Genomic DNA, 27,062 nt, shown 5'->3' on the forward strand with positions numbered 1-27,062 from the left:
TGTTCACACCCTTACTTAGGACTTTTACAAAACCACTACTGTTTTCTACTTATTATGTATATGCCACCAGCTTGTACTAGATGCAAGTGATTGAAAATGTGAAAGCGTCACCTGAATGCTCTGCATGGTGCAAAACTCATGCTGATTCTTGCTTGGCACTTTCCGTGGGCTTATTAGAAACAGATTTTTTGTGAACAAAATTAAAAATAGAGCCATAGGTATCTGACAGCGAGAGGGGCAGCTAGAGCATCTAGTCTAATCTTCCTGTATATCATCTGCCCTTCAGGTTCACATAGCTATGTCTGGCCTGGAAAATTCAGGTACCAGAACTGAGTGCAGAATGTCAGCATTTGCTGATCTACAGATCCTCTTCAACCAAATGACCTTAAAGTCCAAGAGACAGTAGCCAAAGAAGAGTTGAAGGACCTGATGACACACACCGTGGGAAATTGATTTGTAATTTGTTATTATTGAATTCGATCTTGTTTCAACTTCTAAAGCACTTCCATTTGGTTTTATCTTTCAAAAATAGATATTAACTTCCCTTAGCTTGTGACTTTAGGATTAAAATAATTTGTTGTTAATTTTTTTTTATAACAGTGAGTCTATCTTTCCACAGATGTCACTTTAAGTGGAGTATCACTTAAAATGTTTGAAATGGTCTTGGGCTTTAACAGTGGAATGAATGTAAATTAGAAAGTACAGTGTGTCACTACGTATCTCTCCTGATGTCATCCTGATTTTGTACAATGCCTTGTTTGGAAAGTTGCATTTCTGTAGATCATGAAGGTCCATAACTATAATCTGCAGATGGAAATTATCTGGTGGTTACTTCATGACTGCATGTGTTGGTCTTGCAGAGCTGGCTGGTGGACACCTTCGGCTAAGCATGGAGTTGAGCTGAGCTTGACTAGTTAAACAGAGAACTCTGACAGGTCTGTTCTAGCATGAAACAGAAGGGCAGCAAAGTGTACCATGCAGGAATTTGACTTGATCTTGGAACTTTTCTGGTGACCTCTGTGGTTTTACCTTTGGAGAGCACAAAGTCTTGAATTCATTCGTTAATTCTTCTCCTGGTATCGCATGCATGTGTATAAGTATCCTGTAACAGGATAAGCATCAGGGAGTAATCATTATCAAACACCCCTGCATGGTATTAAGGTAGACAGTCCAAATACTGGGCTATGGAAAGTGGTTGGTGGAGTTAAATGTGTCAGACGTGACTCAAAGGTCTCCTTCCTTTCTGAAGATATTACTTCATTCATGTTAACCACATTTGTAAGTGGCCTGGACTGAAGAGATAGTGTTTGGGGAATTCCAAACTCTTTTATATGCAGTTGGGAGTTTCAGGAATAGCTGCTCTGCATTCCACATTGATATATAATCCTCATTATGGCTTTGAGTAAGAACATGGTAATTTGCCAAAAAAATAAATAAAACAAGTTATTGGTCAGAGGCATACTATATAGGGAGTACTAATAAAATAAAATATTTTTGGCTGTAGTCTTAAGTTCCTACTGTAAATGAGCTAATTTAGGGCTGTATCCTCCCCTGAGATCATGGGCTGGAACGTGAGATAAGCAGTAGCCGCACAGATACTTTTGGGTGGTAGCATAGAAATGTGTCTTCTCCACTGTCTCCACATTCAAATGGAAGGAGATGGGGAAACATTTGCTGTCTTTTCCCTGTAGGAGGATTGACCCTTCCAAGAAAAATGTATGCAGATCAGCTCTGTATCCCAGAAGAAAATCCATCTTCCAACCTCATTTACGATGAACTGCAGGAGATACAGATACAGACACAGACAGCATAGACATGTCTTCAGATAGATGTATCCACCTGCCCTCACAGATGTTAAGGACCTGGAGTATTGCTATTAGTACAGAACTAACTGTAAACCCTGGCCATCTGTGCCTTCACAAACAGGTGGTGACACGTGGTGTACTCTTCAGTTACTGACTTGCTTACGGTAATATTCAAGTTGTGGTTTCATGGTCAGTTTGAACCACACCAAACCCACGTCTGCTGCTGACTGGGGCAAGTCATACCTACCCACCACCCTCAAGGCAGCACATGTTCCCTTTTGCCACACATTACCCTCATGGCTCTGGGGGCACCACGGCTCGCTGCTGGAAGGGAGTCTCATCAAAAAGGTGATTTGCTGCCAGCGAGACCAGCACTCAGATCTCACTGACAGAAGTAGTGTTAATGTTGTGTGGGGGAGAGAACTCATCTGCATGAGTGGTCATAAAACCTCATGTGAGTGGTTTCATGTGAGGCTTTTTTAGGAGAAAGACCGGATGGGGAGACTTTCTTCCTTTCCAGAATAAAAAAATGAAAAAAACAACAAAACAAAACGTTTTGGCACTTGGGTTTTTATTAACCTCTTTAGGTGTTTCTTGAAAGCAAAAAATCTTTCTGTTTTTAGCTACCAGAATTGAAACCCATCAGCCAACCAATCCTGCTTAGCTTTTATTTTTCTCACTGAATTTTTAAACAAATAATGCCATATTGTAAAAAAAAAAACAACAAAACAAACTATCAAAGAGGTATAATTAGAAAACTATCTGTGAGTTATTCTTCTATTTAAATTACTTAAAAAGAACTTACTGCTTATTCAGTGTGCTCATAAATACAGAAGTGTACTGGATTAACAGGTTAGGAAACTCTCCTGGCCCAGCTCTATTGATCCTAATTTACTACTGTAAGAATCAATGCCACTAGGCATTGCTTCACTCCTGCAGCTAAACACATCAGATGATGCACAGCATATCTGTTGAGTTCAGTCCTGCAAGGGCAGGATGAGTACAAAAACTTTTCCTTGAGAATGGAAAGTTGTAAACTTCGATTGACACATCTTTTCCTATTTTGTTTTTCTTGTCCTTTACTGTTGTCTCTTTCGTGATGTCTTGTCCTTTACTTTTGTCTTGTTCATAGTATCCATGTACAGTCATGAAGTCTTACCCTAACGGCAAATACTGACTCCAGGTGAACTGCCTTGACAGTAACATTTTTTGAGCGTAGCAGGATCTTTCCTTGGGAAGCTGTTTAATCTGTTAAAATGCAGAGATGTTGCAACAAAAGAAGCAAAAAAATCCAACAAACTGAAATGGTTATACCCAACCATAATTTAAATGGAAGAGCTTTAAGCCTGTGTCATGCAACTCTGCTATGTAATAGCTTACAGTCAATATTGTCCCTGAACTAGGAGAGTTGTATATCACAATCTGCTCATCAGAGGCCTAGTTTTCAAATGCTGAATTAGAAACATTCCTGTGACTTTGTGTCTGGACCTTTCTTAATTAGATACAATTGGGTTTTGCTCTTTGAGCCATTTACCCCTAGAAATACACGTCTACAGGTGTGAGGAGCTGACCAAGGCTGCTCACCTGGCAGTGAGTAGTACTGTCTTCTAAATCTGAAAATAGTAGAGAAAGAGAAACATAAGTTTATAGTACCATGCTGGGCAAGAAGCTTATTGTTTTGTATGTTTGTTCAGCAGTTTCCAAATTCATGCTTGTAACAGTCTTGCACTCCTGAGTTTTCCACATATCAACTAAAGCAGAGTGGGTGAATTTCTGGCCTGCCTCAGGTAGTGGCAAAAGTTTATTTCAGTGGATAAGGATTTCACCTTTTCTATTCTTAGTCCTGTTAAAAGATGTTTAAAGAACTTAATAACTTAATGTAATAGCTTTATATAAGAAAGCTCTATCATATGAATAAAGCAGCAGCAACAGCACTAGCATGCTAGTTTGCATCTAGTGGTCCTTGTGGCTTCTCAGATCTGTAGACTACTTATAAAGTGCAGCAAGCCTAAATTTGGCTTAAATTTGCTATAAAAGGGTTCTCACCATAACAGGAGTGATTTTGAGTACCCACAAATCACAGAATGGCTGAAAAACACACATAGGGCATTCATCTACCAAAGAAGTGCAGCTCTAACCTACAGCAGCAAGAGCTTGTGCACTTTTTACACACCAGGTAAAAACTGGTTTATAGTACTTCTATAGGTTTATACAGGTTTATAGTACCTCTGCCTTTTGAATATCCCAGTCTTCCTCACTTTTACACACTATCTCAGCAGTGCTTTTAGGACCAAGGTGAATAAAAAGAGATTTCCTCAAAAAACAATCCAGAAATGTATGTCTCAAAAGTTCTCCAACAGCTGAGAAACATCAGTTCTTTTAAAATATGTGACAATTACAGTTGCATGACAATGTGAGGGGATCTAAAAGTCTTGCCGGCATTTACTTGGGATAGTCTGAATAACTGTTCAGGGATTCACCTCCTTCCTGTGAGTAATGCTTAACATCCTAAAGTTATGCTGGTAGCAATTCAAAGCAATGCCACTCTGTGTTATTCATCCTACTGGAGTGTAGATCTGTGCTCTTTGTGTGTGTGCCAATATCCAGTGCTGTGTCCCGTTCATAGCTTTTCATGCTGTCTGACATTCACATGTCAGTGACTCAGAAATCAGTAAAGTGCAGTGATACAAGGCTCTTTGCAGAAAGCCACTGTCCTTCAGGCACAGCTTTGCTGCTGCTCTCTCCCATCCAGCCTGTGCTTAAGTAACAGTTTAGTACTGTCCTTGCTTTCACTGCGTCACAAATATAGCCCAGCAATTCTGCAATCACATTTTCCATTGATTAAGCAGCCCTTCGTTATCTGGTATTGGATATGCACCCTGTCTATATATTGAATATTATTCACTTTGCAGATAATTGCTTTGAGCCACATTCATCCCTGGCAGAACAGCAGCACAGACCACGTTTCTTTATTTGCTACAGCCAAGCTCTGCTCCGCGTGGGCATCACTTTGCCAGGAGTTTGGCTCGGAGCCTTTCTCCCTCAGTTTTACTGACTGCCTGGTCATGTTCCCTCACAGTGCTTTAAGTGCGGAGTGTAGAACACATTGGGAGGAACCTGCTGGGGTTTTTTTAGGTAAGAGTAGTATGCCAAATTATGAAAAATGAACCTATGTTCCTGTCTGAGAGGTTACAGGAGTGTGAAAACATACAAGGGAGGGGTGTGTGCCACTCCTCATATAGAGATGTTCAGGCTCTCAGTAATTTGGCAGTATTTGTGTATGTTAAAAAGTCTAATCCTTTTGATACAGCTATAAAAAGGAACAATGATGTTATCACATCTGGTGAACTAGACATAATTCTATGACCCTTTGATGTATTTACGTAACTCCAAAAACATGGGTTGCAAGCACACATGCACAGAAAGACAGCAGACTCCATAACTTATCCATCTCCTCCTGTGTGGCATAGCACAGGCATGCCCAGCTCTGACTTGTTTCATACAATAACATGGGTTTATCGTGATATTTTACTATCTCCTGCACATCAGAGAGGAATTTGTGTCTCCTGTCTCAGTGAGCAATATTACTACTTTTCACCATTGCTGTTGTCACGTATGATGCTTTGGATGTATCAGTGGAGTGGAAACCAGTACCAAAAGTCAAATCCTGTTGTGACTATTTAATGCTGCCCACAGCCTCATGCCAGTTATCCTCTTGTCTCTGGGATGTGGGCAGGACATGTGAGCCTGGTCTACTGTCTGAGCAATCTTCTGCCTGTCAGCTGGTACCTTCTCTCCCAGGGCCCTTGAGGCATGCTTAGTATATGCTCTGTCTGCTATATATAACTAAAATACAGCTTCTTTTCATTTAGTGGGTGTGTGTTGGTTGTGGGGTGGGAGCGCACATGCATTCCATCTTCACTGAGAAACCATTGCTTCCCTGTCCATGCTGCACCATGGCCCCACAGCAGCTCCATACCTCTGGTTTGGTGACCAGATGTACACACTGCCCTGGATTACACTGACCAGGTGAATGTCTGTTTGTTTCATGTGGTGAGAAAGCTTCCCTTTATGTGGCCGGACCTTCCTCCATTTGAATTGTATGATGAACTTGTGTCTGGCCACACGTCAGCAGAAGCTGCAGGGTTCTTGGGTGCTGCCAGAAGGACTGATGCTGTCTCTCTACTCTCTGATGCCCTGTGAGGTGGGATGCTATGGGGACCTGTACCACTAAAGCAGGAGAAACAGAAGTTAGTCTTGACTCAGGTCACTGGGGAATATAAGAAGATCTGCTCTGTGGCTATGAATATATCTTTCCAAGGTTAAACCTTAAATCAGAAAGCAAGTGCTTAAACTTTCAGTTTGTGTTAACAATTTCCTTGTTTCAGTTTCCCGAAAAGAAATGTCTCCATAAACCAGACTTTAGTGTCACTTTGGCTCTTATGTTAGAGTCATGCTAGTCAGGGGATGCAGGGCAAAACCTACAGCCACGTGCAGATTCTGTGACAGACTGTCAAGCACAAACATGACCAGCGTGAAATTTGGGGTGGGGGTGGAGGAGGAGGTTCTGGCAATAAATACCATCTGGTTCAGTAAGTTAATAACAGATGTCTGGAAGCTTCCAATTCCAGCCAGTAAAGGTGGAGCTGAAATAATTAAAATTTTATTTCTGCTTGGAAAAAAGCAACGAAAGCTGTGACGGCTTTTAAAACAACGATTTGCAGAAGTAAAAAGGCAAAAGTCCTGCCTTTTGCAAACTAGGACCCACTTTAGAGTAGCTGTAAATGAATATCCAGGTGAGGAAGAATATACTCCCAAAAGCTGAATTTAAAGCAGAATTCTCCCTTTTAGGGTCACCACTACACAGCAATATGGAGGAAAAGTCAAATGGCCAGAACAGTTGCATATGCATCTTTCCAACTCATATTGGCTAACATTTGCTTGTCTTTGATTCTCATACCATGTGGTCTAGAGTTGGCAACTAGTTTGCAAATGTTCACCGGCATCTTCTCGTCTATAAAGAAGCCATTCTCATGGTGAAAACTTGTGATATGAATGGGCCTGGCATAGTTCAAACAACTGCTCTCAAACCCCAATAGCTTTAAGCAAGTCTGGTCTCTGAAAGAAAAGTCCCATTTCCCATCCCAGAGTGACACAGGACCTTTCTGGAATGGAGTCCACACCTCTGACCTCCACACGTGCTGCCTAAGTACAAAATCCCACCCAGATGGTGAGAACTCTGGAAAGGCAGAGATCCCTCCACTGCCGTCAGGTGTTTCCAGTCCAGCGACTCGTTGAGCTGTAGCAGGCTGCGTGAGCTGGTAGTTCTGCATGCTCCGTCTCCACCACAATACAAGGTGGGATGCAGTTGATCCTGGGCAAAGGTTAAGCTGCAGGACAGGGGAGCATTTCTGTGGGATAAAAAGGGGCGGAGATATCTAGTTCTGTAAGGAGCATTGGACCCTTTTCTCTTTGTCTAAATGTTGTTGGAAGTTGCCTCCCAAATTACATCTAAATCCACCTCTCTTCTGAAACCTGTGTTAATGAAGTAAAATATGTGAGTAGGGAGGAGAGACACAGTGCATACTTGCACACTGAGCAAAGATGTTAGGCAGAAATAAACACTGATGTGGCACAAGTCTCCTCTTTCCTGGGTAGGCTTCCATGCTGAGGGTGAGGTATCATTATGGCAACACAGTGATGAAAGTATGCAAACTGTGAAAACATGATCTAACACTGGGTTCAAAATATTTTTCTGTTAAGTTTATATAAAATATAGTAGTTTCCAGATTCTGTGGATGATATTTCGAAAGCTTAAAATATGAATCCCATAAATCCAATGAATAATGTGGTGGGTGTGGATTTACTAGGGAAGGGAGGAAGGGAGCTGAAAGATATGTCAGTACTGTTGGTGTTTCTATATGACTTAAACCTGAATGTCACTGTTGAAAGTTTGCTTTTCACAGAATCACAGAATGGTAGAGGTTGGAAGGGACCCTTAGAGATCGTCTGGTCCAATCCCCTGCCAAAGCAGGTCTATCTAGATCACAGTATTAAAAATAAACCTAGTCCATTCTTGCATATGTGTAGTTTCAAAGATCATAGAATCATAGAATCATAGAATGGTAGGGGTTGGAAGGGACCTCTAGAGATCATGCAGTCCAACCCCCCTGCAGAAGCAGGCTCACCTAGATCAGGTCACATAGGAACATGTCCAGGCGCATCTTGAAGACCTCCAAGGAAATAGACTCCACAACCCCTCTGGGCAGCCTGTGCCACTGCTCCGTCACCCTCACAGTGAAATAGATTTTTTCTTATGTTTAAATGGAACTTTTTGTGTTCCAGCTTCATCCCATTACCCCTTGTCCTGTTGCTAGCTACTATAGAAAAAAGGGATGTCCCAACCTCCTGACACCCACCCTTTAGATTTTTATAAATGTTAATAAGATCTCGCCTCAGTCTCCTCTTCTGCAGACTAAAAAGCCCCAGTTCCCGCAGCCTTTCCTCTTACGAAAGATGTTCCAGTCCCCTGATCATCTTGGTGGTCCTGCACTGGACTTTCTCCAGCACTTCCCTGTCCCTCTTGAGCTGGGGAGCCCAGAACTGGACACAGTACTCCAGATGAGGCCTCACCAGGGCAGAGTAGAGGGGAAGAAGAACCTCCCTTGACCTGCTGGCCACCCTCTTCTTGATGCCTTCCAGGATGCCATTGGCCTTCTTGGTCACGAGGGCACATTGCTGGCTTGTATTTAGTTTATTATCAATGGATGCTTGTTTTACCAAAACAAGCATCCATTGGTTTTGAAGATACCTAAGTTCTGTGAAAGGAAAAATGTTCACTTAAAACCATGACATCAGTATCCCACTTGATTGTCCACAGTTAGTTGAGGAAAGTATACAAACTAGATATTTGGCTTGTTTTGGAGTTTCTCTAATAGGCCATCAAATTAAGTACATTGCTTGTGCATTTTAAGAGGGATAAAGCTAGCTCCTTTAAGAAGTAATGGAGAAATGTACCAATTTATAAAGGTAGTGCAAGGTACAGTTTATAAATGCACCCATATTACAAACTGTGGTACTAAATAGTGCATTTAAAGGTATTGCCATTATTGCTGGTTACATCACATCATGGGGGCTGCTTCTGGGACAAGCTGCAACTTGGCATTAGTCAATCTGTCAACATTTCTCCTGAGTAAATAAGTAAAATCTATCTACAGCTCAATTTGCAAGTTAGTGTAGATGTGAGAACAGATAATGAAATGCAAAAAGATGATGCTGAAGAAAAATGTTTGGTTTCTTTTTTCTTACAATGCCTTACTGCTTTAAAAGATTAAAGAAGTTTAAGGTCATGGGTAAAAGGAAGCCTCTTGCATGAGAAACAGGAATTTCCAGGCTTTTAGGGAAGATAGAGTGAAAACCAGATTACTTCAAATGACATTCGCATTCATAAGTTTTTCCACATGTTTTCTTGTTTCCTTATGTATTGATCCCAATTTATTAGCACTTATTTGATGTTCTTGTTACTGAGGAGTATTTTGCATTATTTACATTATATATTGCTATTATTTCAAATTGTTTGAATGGTCCCTTACCCCCTGCACATGCGGGCAAATGCACTCTGCCTACTCCAGTCCCTCTGTACTTTATTACCGGACATGGATAAGGGATCGCAGAAGATCCATGCTCTGAAGTGCTGTTAATTGAGCGGCTGGACCAGATTTGCAGCTCTTGTAAATGGGCACAACTTCAGTGAAATTATACTTATTTATATCAGCTCCAGATCTTTCCTAGTCCTGCCGCATTTTTCTCAATTGAGAAGAAGGGACTGTGGAAATTCCCAGTATCTCAAGTGAATAATGGGACTGGGGCAGAGCATATCCCAGAGTTCTTGTTTTCTGAAAGCCATCCGTGACAGATAAAGACCAATTTTCCATGAGAATTTCAGGAATTACTGTTTTCTTCTGGTTGAAATATATCCTAAACAGACTGTATGGAAACAGAAGTGTCTTAGAGCTTCATAGTACTGGTTCTTGAGGAGATCTGGGGAAGAAAAGATGCTTGTCTGTCTACAAAAATATAAGGGATTTGTATTGAAAGTAAACTTATCAAGTATAATCATACACCTTTTGTCTCTTTGGTTATGCAGCTGCCTTGGGATCTGAGCTCCTGGTAAACACGTTTGCCTGTTAAAGGACATGGTTCAGACTGTCCCAGATCCAGCAGCTCACATCAAGGTTAGTTTCCTGTTTATCGTGAGTCCTCAGATGTTTTGAGAGTGATAAAATTAAATATCTATATATACTGCAGCTTTTCTTGCATGTTTATAAACTGTGCTACAGCAAAACACTGGCTCTTTTATTCCTTGATATTTACATGTTATTGTCTGAGTCAGTCCTGCAGTCTTTGTTGTTGACACCTGTACTGATGTGCTGTGAAGTATGCAAATATTTTGAGGATAACCTTTTCTGAGATTAAAAGCCCTTGATCACCCCTGAATATTTGGTATGCTTGATGAAATACAACTTCTTGAAAAATACTGAATTCATATATCCTCAATTCTGCCCTGTGAAAGCCAGTGTCAAACATGGAGTTCAACTGGAGAAGGAAAATTAGCATAATGTAAAAATTTGAAGCCAAAGAAATATCCTACTGAAAAGTTTCAGTGCATAGTTTGTGTAAGTCACGGGAGTGTAGACGCTGGATGTTGCCTTAGAAACAACGCTGTGTCCCTCTTATCCTTCTTCACTGAAGACTAGGAGCCTTCTAGACTTAGCAGGCATAGCTTATGAAGTGTTGCTAAGGTCAACACATTTTGGGACATTTGCACATAAACAACAGCATCTGAGCTTCACAACCCTGACTGATTTTGAGGATACTCACTCTATTTCTGCCTCATCATTTCACCATCTAAAGTTTTTGTTTTGAAATGGTTTGCTGACTGGTTCTAGACAAGAACAGTAATTCTCTTTTGCAAAGTAAAAAGACAGTCATATAGCAGTGTCTTAGGTGGGAAAAGCTTGCTAATCCTAATATATTAATCATATGGTGGAACTACATGCTTATCATTCTCTGGAGGTTTTCAAAATCTGCCTGAATGCGTTCCTGTGTGACCTGATATAAGTGGACCTGCTTTTGCAGGGGTGGTTGTACTAAAGGTCTCTTCCAAACCATACCATTCTGTAATTCTGTGATTCACATGGATTTTTCTGTCTGAAAAAAAACCTGCTGGTGTAACGAAATTGCTGTATAAAAGAAATAGATCAGACTTACTAAGCAGGCTGTAAGTGAAAAGTTTTCTTTTATTCCTTCTGACTACCTGTCTGTCTTTTCCTGAAGTTACATTTTCTATAAATTCTTTCATGGAATTCTTCTCTGTGGACTCCTATCTATCAGGTAGCAACTCTCTGTAGAAGAGCTTAAGTTTTCAAATTATTTTTAACTGAATAAAAATGAAATATTATTTTAAACAACTCACTTTTCCCATTTAAAGACGCTCAGTGAAAGAAGCTCTCTATGTAGCTCTCTACAGTGTTTTTGAATTGTGTTTAGGTACTACAACAACTTGCAGTAGTGTAAGAGCTCATCCCTTCCCTCTCTCCAAATTTTCCAAAACCCAGCACTTTTGTAGTCTTCTAGTTCTTGTTTGTTTTTAGAAAAAGAGCAGAAAAACACCCACCACCGTAAGCAGTCTTGCCTCAATGTGTCACATCACCTGGATATCAACCAGTAAGACTTCATAAATTTTAAGGAGATTTAGTACCTCTTCATGCTGTTTAAGTGTCTGCAGCACCAGAAATAACATTAAGAAGAACTCAGTTTTGTGTTTTCTGCCAAAATTGGTGTCTGAAGCAGGTTTTTTTTTAGCCATGGGAATTAAGAGTTTGAGAGGGCAAGGCTGGGTATGCATGAATCTTTTTACAGCAAGTAAAAGAACTGCATAAAAATCTCTGTAATTATATGTTCAAGGCAATCTGTAGAAGCCTATTTTCAGCAGAACAGCACACAGAAATTGCTTTTACGTTGAAAGTGGGTTCAAGGAAGGCAAATACTTTAATTCTGTGTTTGGGATAGGAAAGCCAGCCAACTAGACATCAAATCCTTCGCATTTATGTTTATGCCATTAGGGTCTGCCTTGGTCTAAACACATTCTTTAGAAAGCTGCCAGGGATGCTCTACTCATTTAGACTTTAAAAGTGGATGTAACTACATTCTTAAAAATAAGCCATGAGAAAGTACAGCGCATGGGACATGGTGAAGACTATTTGGTGTGGCAGTTTCTTCTATCTCATTGTCATGGTGAGATAGAAGAGACACATTGGATCCATTACAGTCATCCTTGTTATCATTTTCTTGGTTAACTGTACACCTTCAGGTAAGTCACATGGTATTGTTTCTTTTATTTTCTTGAATAAGCAGACACAATATCATTTGAAGATCACTTTCTAGGAAGTGTGTGAACTATTAAGATTTGACAGTTCTAAGTTTTCTGCCTGAACGTGTGCAGAAAATTAATGCAAAGGATAAATGAAAATGGCAATATGAATATTCAGAGACGTCTTTTTGTGTGTGTGTGGAAAGCATGATTTCATTTGCATTATGTGAGTTTTCATGTGTGCTATTTTAAAACCTGCCTTTGCTGCTACCAAGAGAGAATGTAACTGATCTCGCAGCTCTTGTGCTCCATTCCTGAATGAGAAATGGTAAGAGTTGGAATCCAGCACTCAGGCAGATCCTGGCCAATTTTGGGAATGTTTTGAAAGTCCAAATGAGTGTGTCCTCATTTTGTTTGGGCAGCTTCATTCCATAGCTACTAAAGATTAAGCTTTACATTTTTCAGCTTGAATGAAGCATCCATAATTGGTATTGTGGACCTGTTACTGCCAAATGCCTAGTTTCACCTGAGTCACAACCTTGTGTCTTGCCCAAGCATAAGGGAAAAAAAAAATTGACATAGACGAGAAAAAGGGTGTATATGTTTGAGTCTTTAGTTCCATTTCAGAAAAATATGGGAAACATTTTCCCTGATCTTCAAGCAGTTCCACATATGTTTAGTGGCTGTGAGAAGGCTGAAACAAGTAAGACTACTCACATAGATAAAGTTCAATGTGTGCCCAGTGGTTTGTGGGGCCAGCACCCTATAAGGTTTGCTATTGCTAAAGGCTTAAAGAAGAAGTTAGGATTTAGAAGTTTAAATTAGTGGCAAACCATTAAAAATAAGTGCTTATTTGATTTAAAGCAAAAATAAATTATCTTCTGCTATCCAGTATCCCTAATTAGAATGAAGAGATTATTTCTGGACGGTCATTCAGGCAGTTTTTGATAGCTGAAAGGGCTTGTCTACAAGTTGCTCACATTTATACTGAGGTTTGTGTATTGCCTCTCTCTTCCAGAATAAGTTTTCTCTCACATGTCTGCACAATAGAGTTTGTAGACAGGACTCTTTGCAACCAACTCTGTCCTCAACTCTCACCCTCTCACTTCTAGAAAATGCGTAATTTTTGCTGCTTTTGTAAACGATGTGTTGCGTGAATGTGCTGAATATACTTTTCATCAGGAACCTGAGCCTTTGTTTGTAAGTCTGTTTTGCCTCAGGTAGCTTGTCATTTGGAAGGTACATAAGGTTCTAGTTGCTTAGACTGGTATTAAATAAAGCAACAGAAGAAGAGCTGTATCTCATCAAACCCAAAAGAAAGGTTAGAGATGTTTTCAAGTCAATGGCTCGATTGTCACTTTCTATGGGGAAGACTGTCATTTGTAGACATGTGTTAATTTGATTTTTTTGTTGCTCTGCTATTCATTAAACTCTAGTTCATATAATAGTAATCCCAGAAACACTGTGAAGATGCTACCTGAGGTTTGCATGTTTTGTTTTTAGGGAGGTATGTTTGGTGAATACTCACCATTCAATTAAACTTATTTTTAAGGGTTAAATTCTGCTTTCAGCAGCTTCATTTGCAAAGATCAAATGCTTATTTGACTTTAGTTAGCTTGTGCTGTCACTGTGAGGAGATTTGGTGAAACCAATTCTCAGGAAAAAAAAATGCCAGTGAAAGAGGCTGTCAACTGGATGCTATGAGTTACTGCTGTTCCTTTGCCCCTCACTAGCAGAGGAAGAATCTGCAATATAGTTCATAGGTAAAGAAGCTAGTGCATTGATTGGGAATGGAGTCTAACCTGGAGTTAGGTATAGTCTTCATTGAGTCAAGGCTAATTTACACCAGTAGAAGAAGTGGTCTGTGTATGTTTAGGCTGTCTGATTTTTCTGTTCCTTGATGATGATTTTGAGATGTGGTATGGCTGAAGAGACAGGTGAATGTCAGCAACTGAACAGAGGTGCTTTTACATTACATAGCTGCCTTTTGCCTTGTAGAAGTTGAAAAACGAGGACACTGTACATCCCAGAAAGCTTAATCAAAGAGGATGTTTTTTATAAAAAAAGAGTGTGAAACACTTTGAGCCAAATTCCACTGGTCTGTGTCTGTTTTGTGGATGTAACTAAAGGTTGTTGCCTCTGAAACTATCAAGTTGAGGTTACCAAGACAGAAAGCTGTACCTGATATTACAGGGAAGTAAAAGTTGGTTTCTCAGAGGAAACAGAACTGCTTCATTACTGCTTCTGAAAATTACTCCCAAATTTAACATTTATGTGCCTAGGCTATGAATTAGGTGGCATATGCACATTTCCATGCACAGCATCCCATATTGTCATTGGAAGTATTACAAAACATGATACCAGTGCTTCCCTATTGTCCAAAGAATATATTGGATTTCAAATTGTGGTGGTGTAGGGATGGCAGTTGGATGTGCCCCATCTGTTGTGTTACGGTTAAATCTGATTTTTTTAACTGGTGTTATTTATTAAAGAGCATAGTCTGGGTCTGATATAATCTGTTATTTTTCCTGGAATTGTGAAGTCTCTAAATAGGATCCAAGACTTCGTTATGCTAGGAGTTTTGTATGCACAATACAGTCTCTGCCTGAATGAGCAAGGGGAACAAGAAGGAAAGGAGGACAAAATTACTGTTATCCTCCAGGATAAAGAGGATAAAGCCATACTTTTCCTGTCAGCTCTTTTTAGGGTCTTGACTAAGCTAGTAGCCTAGTCTTTGTGGATTCTTTGCATTGCTAAAGCACTTCTTTCATTGCTTATAAAATGAAATTTGGGCAGCTCAGCTATGAGTGAGAGCATGGAAATCTGAGCCAAAGATACAATGAGCTTTGCCCAAAGTCACATGTGAAGTGAACTAATAGCAGACACATTGCAGCATAGTTGAGCTGGTGATCCGTATAAAGTATATAATACTACTGTATCACAGTATGTCACCACTGGAGTCAGTTTGGGAATTTACTCCAATCAATCCCTTCTTCAAAATGGGGAATAACTGCTCCTGATAGGTATTGACTAATGAGCCAAACCTTTCACGGATATGAAATGGTGATGACCCAACAGACATACTGCCTGCACTGGCCTGTAGCTGTGAGAGGGTGCCTTTAGCCCCAGTGCACAGAGGTGAACAAGCTACTGTGGGTTATCTGGGCTGCAGACTTGCTACCTGACAGCTGCTCTGGGATAACTGCTGCATGCAGGCTCTCATCTTGTGGATTACAAATGTCCCCTGGTGACAGATGTGAAAAAGCATCAATATGAAAGGCATAAAGAGTGAATGTCAGGAGGATGGAGCCAGGCTCTTCTCAGTGATGTCCAATGACAAGGGGCAATGGGTACAAACTGGAACGTAAGAGGTTCCAGAGAAACATAAAGAAAAACATCACTGTGAGAGTGAGGGAGCACTGGAATGGGCTGCCCAAATGGTTTGTTGAGTCTCCTTCTCTGGAGACATTCAGAACCCATCTGGATGAGTTCCTGTGTGACCTACTCTAGGTGGTCCTCCTCTGGCAGGGGGGCTGGACTAGATGATCTTTCAAGGTCCCTTCCAACCCTTAAGATTCTGTGATTCTGTGATCAGTAGTCCCCAAAGCTGCTGTTGCTGTTTAGTTAGAAGTCCCATCCTCTTTGCTTACCTCTCTCTGTGTACTTCATTCATTATTCTGGCAAAACTTTAAAAGCTTTTTCCCTGCTGTTGTACTGACAGGATAACACCACTGTTTCAGTTTCACTGTGTTTCCTGCTAATTGTGCTGGCTGGATCGCAGTTGCTAAATCCTGTTTGAATGATAGCCATGATTTACTCTGGGTTCTCATAAAATAAAGGAACTGAGTTCATCATGAATGTGAATGACACTCCTCTGCACTAATGCTTGTTCACTGAGCCCCCCAAAGTGCCAGGCTGAATATATGATGTGTTATTTCCATCCTCTGTCAGCGTACATCAGTTACCTCTAATAATGCCAGTATCACTACTATATTTGAAAGCTAGAAATCTCTTTTTTATGCAGAAATTGTGGTTTACTTCTCAGAAGTTTTGAATTCTGGATTGCAACGAACTGACTGCCATAGAGTTTATATAAGTAAATTATTTTTTCTTCATCTCTTTTTTTTTTCTTTTCTCTTGAGCTCTACCTCCTTCTCTCTGCCTGAGCAAATACTTCCTTGCTAAAGGAAAGAGAGATAATGACTTCTGTGTACTGTAATTGATGAACTTTCAGCAATTCGGAGCAAATCCAAGATTGCTGCCAACAGCCAGATGGAAAACAGTGTTAATGATATGTTCAAAGAAAAGTATGTTATTTTGATAGGAGATGGTCTAGAGACTTTAATCTCTATTGTTCTGGGGACTAATGGCATGGATAATTCCTTAAGTGAGGCCATTTTTAAACAAAAATTATCTTTTTCATAAGCAGGAAAGAGCAAACTAAAGAGTACCAAATGCATTTTTAGTGCTCAGGCTGATATATATGCTTTACACTAACCCTTTGTTATGTGGAGTCAGATGTGTTTAAATCTCATTTCTGCAGTCTGCCAGATGGTTAAAAGTCTGGACATTTCTACTGCTGATGGGTAGAAATCGTAAAAGGGATGGTCCTGGAAGCTACAGCCAGGGTGGCAAGCTGAGGGTGGAAAGAAGTTATGAGACAAAGTTGGGAAAGACAAACAAGATAGACTAGGATAAGGACAAAAAGAGGACAAAAAGGCTTTGAGGAAAGTGGGAAAAAAAAGATTGCTCCCCTTCCTATACCTCCCCTTCCTATTTGTCCTCTCTAGAGCCTGGAGTGGGACTGAGGGCTCCCAAATTGCAGACTTGTTTTTCAATTAAGTTCTTCTTAGGTCCTGGCCATTCCAGCAGATGAAGCTAGCAACTCCACTTGCCCAAGTCTGTCTGTGCTGTGTTTCACACCTCCAAGACTGTGACTTTTGCTTGTGGCTGCAGTGACAGCACTGAAGTCTGCCTCAGGGGTGTCCACCAAAGCAGTGCTTGGGCAGCCTTGGGACTCTGAGAGGCAATACTGACAGTCTCCTCCGTCACTGACAAGTGGTTATAGAAACCAGTTGCCCAGGGCTATCCTCACACAAATATACAATGCAAATGTTCAAGATGTGCAGTCATTCCCAGTAAATTATAGATTATAGTTTAATGTACACTGGATTACCTTGAACTGGCCTCATATATCCCAAGCCATGGGCCACCTCTAACCTTTCCTGAGTCATTATTCCCTGCAACTAGTTATCATGAAGCATTTCCTCATATACAGCTACCTTGCTCCCCTCTTTGACCAGCTTTTGTATATCCACTCTCTACTGATCCAAACTCCTCTAATTTCACAATGCTTTTGCTCCTCCTCACCCTCTTGAAGAAGATTTATAGGGAGAGCTCACGGGAGGTTGCCAAGCATCCCACAGCCTGTCCGCATTAGTTCTGGTCACAGTCCATTTTGGGTGATGAGGGCCAAGCAACCTTCCCCTCCATGTCTGCTGCAGCTGCATCCAGCCCTGCTGTCAGCTGTACTTGTTGCTTGGTCACGAATCACCATATCGTTATCCTTCTGGTAACATGTCTTAGAGCTGGAAGGTATACCTCAAGGGCTGGTGCTCCTGCATCCTACAGACAGGATGAGATGCTTTCCTTGGGCTTGGCGAGATGTGCTTCCTCTGCATATGATGCTAAAAAAAATAACCTCTTTTGCATTCTTTGTCATTTCTCTCTCTTCCTCTCTCCCCTTCATTTAGATCTTATATTGCATCCTCATACAGACAACAATCATCCTTAAATCTGAAATTTGACTTTATTTAATTTCCTGCCCATGTTCCAATCTCCTCAAGACTCTTTTGGACTCTTTCAGCAACCCTGTTGGTGTCCCAAAGTTGACTTTAGGATGCAATATCTTTTGCTGATGTGCTATTTAATCCCATTTAGGTTATTAATACAGACATTACCTCATAAATAGTTATGGGCATTTGATTAGATACCAACTACTAACTTGCTGTCTTATCATTGGCAATAAGTCTTTATCCTGTAGGACATAAGTCTGTTATTCTGTAGGACATTCTGAGACTCTGCTGTTAATTTCCAAGCCACTTCAGATTCATGCTGTGAAGAATACTTTGTTTGTGGCTCAAGCCAGTGGCCAATATTTGGGTATTTCCAGGCATGTTTCGTCAGAAAGAGAAACTGATTCTATACTACAGGTGTATTCTTAGTGCAATTTTAGAGTTTTTATTGAAAATGTGCATCCTGTATTTTTTTTTTCCCCTAGAAGAACAGAAAGGATGACAGGGCCACTGCTATCATCTGTCTTGCCAGTGAGCCCTGTACTTGAGAGACTCTACAGTGTGTTCCCTTCACTACCAAGTCCTGCTCAGAAACACAGCTTTTTGCTGTCTAATAACCTGCAAAACCCAAGTGTTATACTCCAGATGTACAACACAGTTAAACTCAATTGTTTTACTGCATTACATCCCCTGTATCCCCAGGTCAATATCTCTGTTGCTTCCAGTGGGGGTGGGGTTTTTGGGATGCAAAATTGATCAATTTATTCTGCTGCTAAGGCCTAAAAAGAGTGTTTGGCATGTGCATTATATATTTCTTATTCCCTGTGATTACCTTGGATCAAAGATGAACTTTCTGGCAGTCATTATCAACTCCTTGCAGAGCAGCAGAAATTTGGTAGGACCCTGTAACCTGCTATTTCAAATTCACCAAAGGAGTGCTCAAAGAAGCACATTTATCTACCAAAGGAGGCAGATAAATCTTCACTGTGCTGTGAATATTCCAGGATGAGCTGACATAATTATTTGTCTATACTATCTATTATATGTCTATTGATCACATAAAGAGATTGTCCAGGAACCCAGAAACCTGGAAGATGTCAGAGCACTGAATAACGTGGGTGAAATCCTTCAAACATGAGAAATCCTGTCCCCAGCATGACCAGCCCTTGGCCCGAGCACTGCCAGTCCTTCTTGGATAGGTGTCAGAAGGAGTGTGTTATAGTACATGGGCTTAAATCAATTGTAGTCTCACTGCATCAGAATTCTAAACATGCACCAAATGCTGTTGTTGCCACTGTCTCTAAGGGGAGATCTGGGAATAGGAGAGGAAGTTTATTTCCCAAACATGTAACCCATTTTACCTTTGTGTTTTATGTTTTCTGTTGTGTCATGGGATCTGGCATCTCTATGCCCTCTGGGGAGGAAAAGTAGACTAAAATGGGATAATCTTAAAATGGCAAATGATGAATTGTCCTTGAGAAGCACCTGTGTCTTTCCACTGTTTACACGGAGGCTCTGAAGTAGTTGCATTAAGCACGGGGGGACTTACAGGTGATTCTTATTTAGATGGACTGAATCCCATTTTACATGGCATATCCTCAATATGTAGCGCAAAACTAGGGATACACCCAAGCCTTTTCCAAACAAGCTATGTCTAAGTCCAAAAGCAATGTAATCATATCAAGATGACATTTTACACAAGTGTAGTAATCCTTTGGAAAGTAGAGTGTAGATGTTGGGCTCTGCATGAGCAGCCGTGTCCCAAACCTGAGTCTGGATGTCAGGGTAAGGCAGGGATTTCTACAGCAGAGCCACAAGTGATGTGTGTAGACACTTGGGACACAGTCCTTTGCTGCCTTGTCAGCAGAAGATAGGCTAAGCTACTTTCTTCTCAACCTCCAGACTTCTTTGCAAGGGAATCCGTTTGCCACCTACTCCTTAGTCTCTGCTTCAGAAAGCCTTTCCAGTTCTCTCCAGTTATCCCGGAACTGCAGCCAGTCAGCTAACGGCACATGAGCCTACACATTGTTATTAACTCAGACAGAGAAAAACATACTTTCAGTTATTACATGCTAATAAAGCACAAACTAAACAAATTTAGCCAACTGAAGCAATTATGTCATTAAACATTTAACTGCAAGACTGATTTTTGAATTGCTAATAATTTAAACCAAAGCATGCACACAAAGAGGAAGGAGGAGGAAGGTAGTTCTAACAATTGAATCTCATCAGTGCCTCAGTTCAGATGTGTGGCTATAAATGTCAAAATACATAAGATCTGATGCAAGAACAGAAGTGGAACCAGAGTGGATGAGCATTCCTCATTTCCTCACTTGACCAGATTCCTCTAATTGGGAGGAAGTTAAACACATGGAACGGGGGAACTTTGTCAGCTGGGTTATCTCCAGAGCTCTCTATTTAGATACCAGTCAATGTTCCTGACCAGCATTTCAGAATTAGCAAAGGCAGTGAACTGAGGCACAAATTTCAGGCTTGGCCTCATGCCTGCATGAGCCCTTCTACTGCCGTCACCTGCTAAGGAGGATAAGCTGGATCCATACTGAATCAAGATACAACTGCTGTGGGGGATGGCTCCCGATGAAAGGAATGGAGAACTTCCCCTCCTCATCTGAACACCAGTGGTTTTATGTTACTCTTTGAATTGAATTGGAAGGAAGGGAGAGACTGTCATGGGCTGCAGTTGAAGGTGGGTTTGTTGAAGATCAGTGCTGTTGGATTGGAACAGGGTGGGAAGTTGTCTTGGCTGCAAGGTTGTATTTGTTTTCATAGTTTATGGCAGTTTATGCTCTCTTTGAAAATGTATAAACCTTAATCAAATAAAACTGATGTGCTGCCATATTTACCCATCTCACTGGTTGTCCTACATCATGTTTTAGCGTATAAGTTACATGACAGAGTTATCCAGGGGTTGCTAGCTGACACAGAAACAAACCCTCATGTTAAATTGCCTGCAGATGTCTTCTTCCAACTCCTGTAAAGAACTTCTACCAGTTCTCTCTCCTTTTTTTTTTTTTTATGTGTGTATGTGTGTGTGTTAAATAAAAGCAGCAGAAGAGAGGGAAACAATCTCAGTTGAGTCTCTGTGCTAGTGCCTCTGTTTGCAGGACAAGAAGACAATGCAATTTATAGGCAAGCACAACAAAAAACTCTGTAAGGATTTCCATGAACTCTAGTCGACTTAATGAGTCGTGTTTTTGTTTTTTTTATGACTGAAGCTGCCTGAGTAATGCCACATCTAATGTTGCCAAGGTGGGCTTTTCAGAAGATTCAGACCTGAAGAGGTGAGAAGATCTTTGTGTTCTGTTGGCTGTAATTTATTTGATACTAATATTTATGGCTTAGAGTTTTGACTAGTTATACCCCTTATTTTGATATTGATCTGAAGAAATCAGGATTTTATCTGATGAGTTTCTTGCTCTGTTTGGCAGGAATCTTCAAGTAAGATTGTGACATTCTTGAAAACATTCACTGTTTTCATTTACACGATTAGGAATTTTTGTTTTGCTTTTGTTTTCATTGCATGAATTTACTGAAGTTTGTGAACTTTTTTCCTGGCTGTCCCTCATAGTTGGGGAAATCACCAAACGCTTTTTCTTTTTCCTGGCTGGAGGAGCATGGGCTATTTACACGTAGTTTTAAAATTACGCTTTCTGTGAGTGCTTACATGTTCCTCTTTGCAATGTGGTATTTCTGGACAATCGGTCTGGCCAAAAGCAATTGCAAAAGGTTAGTGGAGAGCAGAGCTTCCATTTAGACACCTACATGAAATACCAGCCCTTTAAAAAAGCTGTGAGTGCCAAACAACTCCCACTTTGGAACAATAGAAGCTGGTGAGTGCTGACAGCTTCTGAAAATCTGGCCTCTCATGGCTTTGAAAAAGATTGATTAGCAAGTCCAGCAAACTGTGGGGCTTTTTCTTCCTGTACTTGCTTAGCTCTGCGTAGAGAATATTAGCTGCATATGAAGTGTACACAGCAGTTGTAGGTGAAGCACTAAGAGGAAGGTTCCTCCTGTGAGGGTGGAGTTTCAGGCAGCTTGATAGGTAGGCAAGGAGGCCCTCAGGCAGGCAGGTGGCTAAGTGAGCAGGCAACTTTTTGTCAGGCTTGCTTCGGGAGAGCTTTAGTTAGGAGTAGTGAACTTTGCTAGGCAAGGTAGAAGGAGAGTCCTGGAGAGATACCTCTGTTACCTACCTCCATGGATCTTTTTTCAGCAAGAAAACAAAAGTAGTTTTCCCAGTTATCTTAAACTGCCTTGGAAGTGACATAAACAAAACCAGAAAAGGCCACTTTGACATTACTAGGAATGTCCAGATGGGAAATTATAGTAATGTGACTCTCTCATTCAAACTTCATGTCCTGTGTAACTTCTGTGTGTGGGCAAAGGAGATAAATTTGCTCTCCGGAGCTACACATGCGCTTCTTTCTTTTGATTAAGCCTGCAACACTTTTCTGTTGTCTCCTCTGATGACGGAATGAGGTCTGCAGGAAAAGCAGGATTAGAAAAATTAAAGATTTAGGAGCTTTGCTTCTAAATTCTTGTTACCTTTGTGGCTTTCTGAAATGTTTTGGGGTTTGTTTTTTTTTTTTATTCTATCACAAATCACCAGCCACTTTTTCAGTAAAGCAGACCTTTCCAAAACAAGAGTAACAGAACTTTGCTAAAAAGAGGGAAGATTAATTCTGAAAATCAGTTAAGGAGTTTTATTTACTGTTGCTTTTAAAGCTTGGCAAAGGGGTTGGGGACAAATATGCCTGCAAATGACCTAAGTCTTCCTTTCCAATGGTATTCTGTATTCTTTTGAAAAGCTAATAAAAGTGGTGTATGAAAGAAATTCCTGGGGCACTGCAGAACTCACCCTCCTAGGGAGAGAGCCAGATGTGGCAGTTAATAACCTAGTAAGCATTCAAAGCCAGGCCAGTAACCACTTGGTATCACCTAAGCCAGACGTTCTGTGTCAGTGGAAGGCAATATCACATACTGGTCACATTCGCAGCAGAGAGATGGAAGACATGTGCAGTCTTATTAAAGGAAGAAAAAAAATAAAAAGGAAGAGAAAAGGAGGGGACAGGGAGAAGTAGAGGGAGACAACGTGTCTGTCCTGAGAAGCAGCAAAGTAGCAGACACACTCCTCCACATGTGCATTAGTCGGTCTGCCTGGATTCTGTTATCCAGATGTTGGGGTGGATCCTATGGCAAGGACCATGAAGGAAAAGACTTTTAAAATAAATCATATTTCAGTGGTGAAATCAACATTACCAGATTTTTCAAATGCAATCATTAGTGTAATTTTTCAGAATGCTTTAGTAAACTAACAAAGTCTAGATTTAATACGTTTTTACAAGCTGATTTGGCAGTGCCTCTTCCGAACACAATGTATGTCTGTGAAACTTCTCAATTGCTTTTAAAACTAAGATGCCTTAGAGTAAACAGCACATTACCATTGTTCTCAAACCAGTCCTACTGAACTGATAATTGTTTGAGAAGGGGGTCCCAAAGTCCATTGGGCCTTTCTCAAGGCCCCACCCCTCAGCATCAAACCCTTTGAAAGCTGTGGCCATCACATCAAAACGGTGCTTATGCATAATAAAAAAGTAAGTATTTGCAGTGGCAGTCAGAATACATCAACATCACATAAGATTTTTTAAAAAATCCCAAGTTTACTTTCCAGGAAGAGGCAGAAAAATAAATTACTTACGGCATTTATGATATATTTGTAACTCAAAACTGATGGCTTCACGTTACTGGGCATAATGTGCGTGGCATATAAACAAATAGTGTGCAAAAAGACAAGTCCCAGCTTTGTCTCTCTGACACTTTGCCTCTGTGACCGGGATTCCACAACGAACACCACATGTGTATTTCTGCTGAGCTCATGTTTATGCTGAGCTCGCCTCGGCCCTGTGCTGATCTCTTGCCTCTGCGTGGCAGGATCAGGGCATTTGGTGGAAAACTGGGGTGCACTGCTAGGAGACGATGTGCGTGCCTAACCAGTCATGGTCATCACAAGGCAAAAGGCAGAGCATCTGTGAATAAACATTTATTTGAATATGTTAAACAATGTGGTTGTTGTTCTTGCCTGCAAATTTTTCGTGGGGCCTCAGGAATGCAACATTTATGTAAAAGTGATGGTGTGATATGCAAATGTTGCTAAGCTTTGGATTCATGACGGATAAGGAGTCACTGCTTTCTGCTATTGCAGAAGGCAGAATCTAGATAGGTGAAAACTGTAAGAGTAGACTTGTGATTATGTTGCAAATAGAAGCAAGGCATTTTTATATCAATATTAGTACAGTGCACTTTGGAAGCAGTCTGGATGTTTTCATACATAATTATGGCTTCAGAAAAATTACGAATTTATAGAGACAGCTGGTGTATCTTTCCTCATGTTGCAATAGTATCAGCTGAGGAAGTCTTGTGAGAAATCTCGGTTTGTAGTTTTGGAAAAGCCAGACTCACAGATGTAGGTTTCTTCTTAGCATTTCACCATTGGATACTATCTGAACACTGCTATGAATATGGGAATCTGACCTCTGCAGTTCGTTCTTGCATCTCTCACACAAAGTATATGAGGTGGTGCAGCAACACCTAACCTGTGAGAAAAAGAAACAATTTTTTCCTTCCTGGGGATAGGCAAGATGTAGCTCTGAATGCCCAGTAGACATAACCAAGCCGGATGAGGATGGACCAACTTTGGTGGTGATCACCACAGACACATACTGGTGTGATGCTGACGGCTCTCTAGCTCACCCTGCTTGGCAGCCACACTGTTTGGATTCAGCATCCCCTCTTGATGAGGGGAGGAAGGGATCTGTGGCAGCCTGCCCCTGCCTTGCAGGGCCTCAAGGAGCTGAGTATTATCTCAGACACCCACTAACCTCGCCATCTGCCCTGGTGTTGAGCACACGCCTCAGACGGGGCTGGGCCAAGAGCTGCTGAGGCTCTGTGGGCGAGAGCTTTCCAAGCGAAGCCTCCCGTCATCGCACACTGCAGTTTGTCAGAGTGAGAGCCTTGGAGCCGGCAGGGGTGATTCATCCATCCCGGCAAGGTCTCTGAGGCAATCTGACATGATTCGGACTGATATCATTAATTAATGAGGGCTGAATGTTATTCTTAGACACTGGATCGAGTATTGGGTAGAGAAGCCTATGAAAGGGCTCTTTGATTTTGGAAAATTCCTATGGCACTGTCAAATTTGCTAACAAAATTAAACCATCTGCCAACTTTCCAAGTTAAGGAGCACATCCCTTCTGGAGGCTTGACTGAGTCTCCTCGCTGCCTTCTTGGGATCAAGGGATTATTTGATTTCTATTTATGCCAAAGAAAAATTATAGAGAGCCTCCAAAACCCAGTCATATTAAATCTGTCAGGTGGGCTTTTGAGAAAGCATTTTTGTTTGTTTGCTTCAGAACAGATCTTATCGTCCCCCACTTTTGTTTGGCTGTGTGTGGTGTAATGCGCTCAGGGTGGAAAGGAGCCCAAAAGCAGGACTTTTGTGCAGCCTGGGGATTGGTCATTGGCTTGTGCCTGGGCTCTGCCTCTCTGCTGGAGTGACCCACAGCCCTCTGCAGTGACAGCAAGGAGCTATTCCCACAACCATGGAGAAATCAAAGAAATTTAATGAGTTTTGGGTCTGGTCTTGAAAAATGCCAGGATGTTCTCCAAAGCAAATGAGGAAAGAAGCTCCCCTTACTCCTGGTATTCACATGCTGGAGGCTGGTACTCCTCTTCACTCCGCCCAATGCTTCTCTTCCCTGGAACTGGCTCCTGCCCTGGTGGGGGCTGGCCACCCGCTTCACGGACCCTGCAGGTGTCCAGAATTAGCAAAGCCTTTGTGGGCCTCTGGTGACAGATTTATAAATATAATGCTGTCATTTAAAACTCCAGCCCTGGCAGGGCTGTGAGTATGGGAAGCATGGTGCACATGTGGGCCGGACAGCAATCACACATGGATCCCATTGCAGCCCTAATAACACCGGGGTAGCGGGGAGAAGAGTGAGGGGGCCACCGACAGGTCAGCTCCCTGTGTTTGTCTGTCTCTGGGCTGCTCTTGTTCTTCATGTAAACAGAGAGGTGCCCAAGCTCAGCCGGTTCCTCGATTTGCTCGTGCTGCCATGAGTTTTGGTCAAAGAGGTGTAGTGCATGGCCAGCTGGTCTGCCCAGGTGGCTGGAGCTTGAAGCCCACTGAGCTGCTGCATGAGCTCAATGCTTAGTGGTTGGAAATAATGTGCGTGCTACCTGAGGCAAGCACTTCTGGGATGATAGCCACATAGTGATGGTAATCATATCACCAAGTGTTTGTCTGCATTGCATGTCAGGTATGTCTTTCAACTGTAGCACATTGTCCTCAGGACAGCCGCTGCAGTACATGTGCATGTGTGTGCACATGCAGACAGCAGTCACTTTACCTTAATAAAGCACATGAATGCTTACCATTTGTGAAGGGAAAAAAAAATCTGTTGTAAGTTATGCTAATTATAAAGAGCTCTGACGTGGTGCCATACATTCAGCAGCAGAAGGACCCGAATTGTTTGAATCCCTGCTTTGGTTTGGTGTGGCTTGTGTCCATGAACTAGGCTGTAATCTGTAATTCTGGCTGCTGGAGTGGGGATTTTTTTAGAGATGTGTGTGTGACTTGCTTTAGATATCTGCTCTAGAGGCGCCCTTAAAGCATTTTTCCTTCCATTGCCAGGATCAACAGACGAGGTGCTGGAACAAACTGATAAATTAAATAGCAACAAGTTACCCAGACCTGATGGTATTAATCCAGGAGTTGTGAAAGCCTTGAAGAATGAAGTGCCTGAGCTGCTCACAACAGAAATGTAGGAATTCAAGAGAAGTGGAGAACTTTAGAGTGACAGTCTTTGTACTTTTAAAAGCAGACATGAGAGCAGTGCTGGGAAGCACCTCTAAGCCTTATTGCAGGACAAAAATAACACCTAACTAGTTGCAATAATAAACAATGTCAAAGTTATAAATACACCTTCTGCATCAATGATACGAAAGAGATGAAGTGAGATGTATTTTCTAAAAGAAAATGGGAAGTCTTTGTCATGCCGCAATTTTTAGAAT

The 27,062-nt window shown here is 41.3% G+C and overlaps 1 protein-coding gene across 2 annotated transcripts in view; it reads left to right on the forward strand.

The window, feature by feature from the left end:
- ERG (ETS transcription factor ERG) overlaps positions 1-27,062 on the forward strand; it is a 146,710-nt gene that overhangs the window by 30,120 nt on the left and 89,528 nt on the right. For both annotated transcript variants that reach the window (XM_062001021.1, XM_062001042.1), the window contains exon 2: positions 9,952-10,039. In XM_062001021.1, coding sequence (XP_061857005.1) covers positions 10,001-10,039 — 39 coding nt within the window. In that variant the 5' untranslated portion in view covers positions 9,952-10,000. The remainder of the gene's footprint in view (positions 1-9,951; positions 10,040-27,062) is intronic.

This window comes from Colius striatus, chromosome 1 (genome assembly GCF_028858725.1).
Source record: "Colius striatus isolate bColStr4 chromosome 1, bColStr4.1.hap1, whole genome shotgun sequence".
NCBI classification, from domain to species: Eukaryota; Metazoa; Chordata; class Aves; order Coliiformes; family Coliidae; genus Colius; species Colius striatus.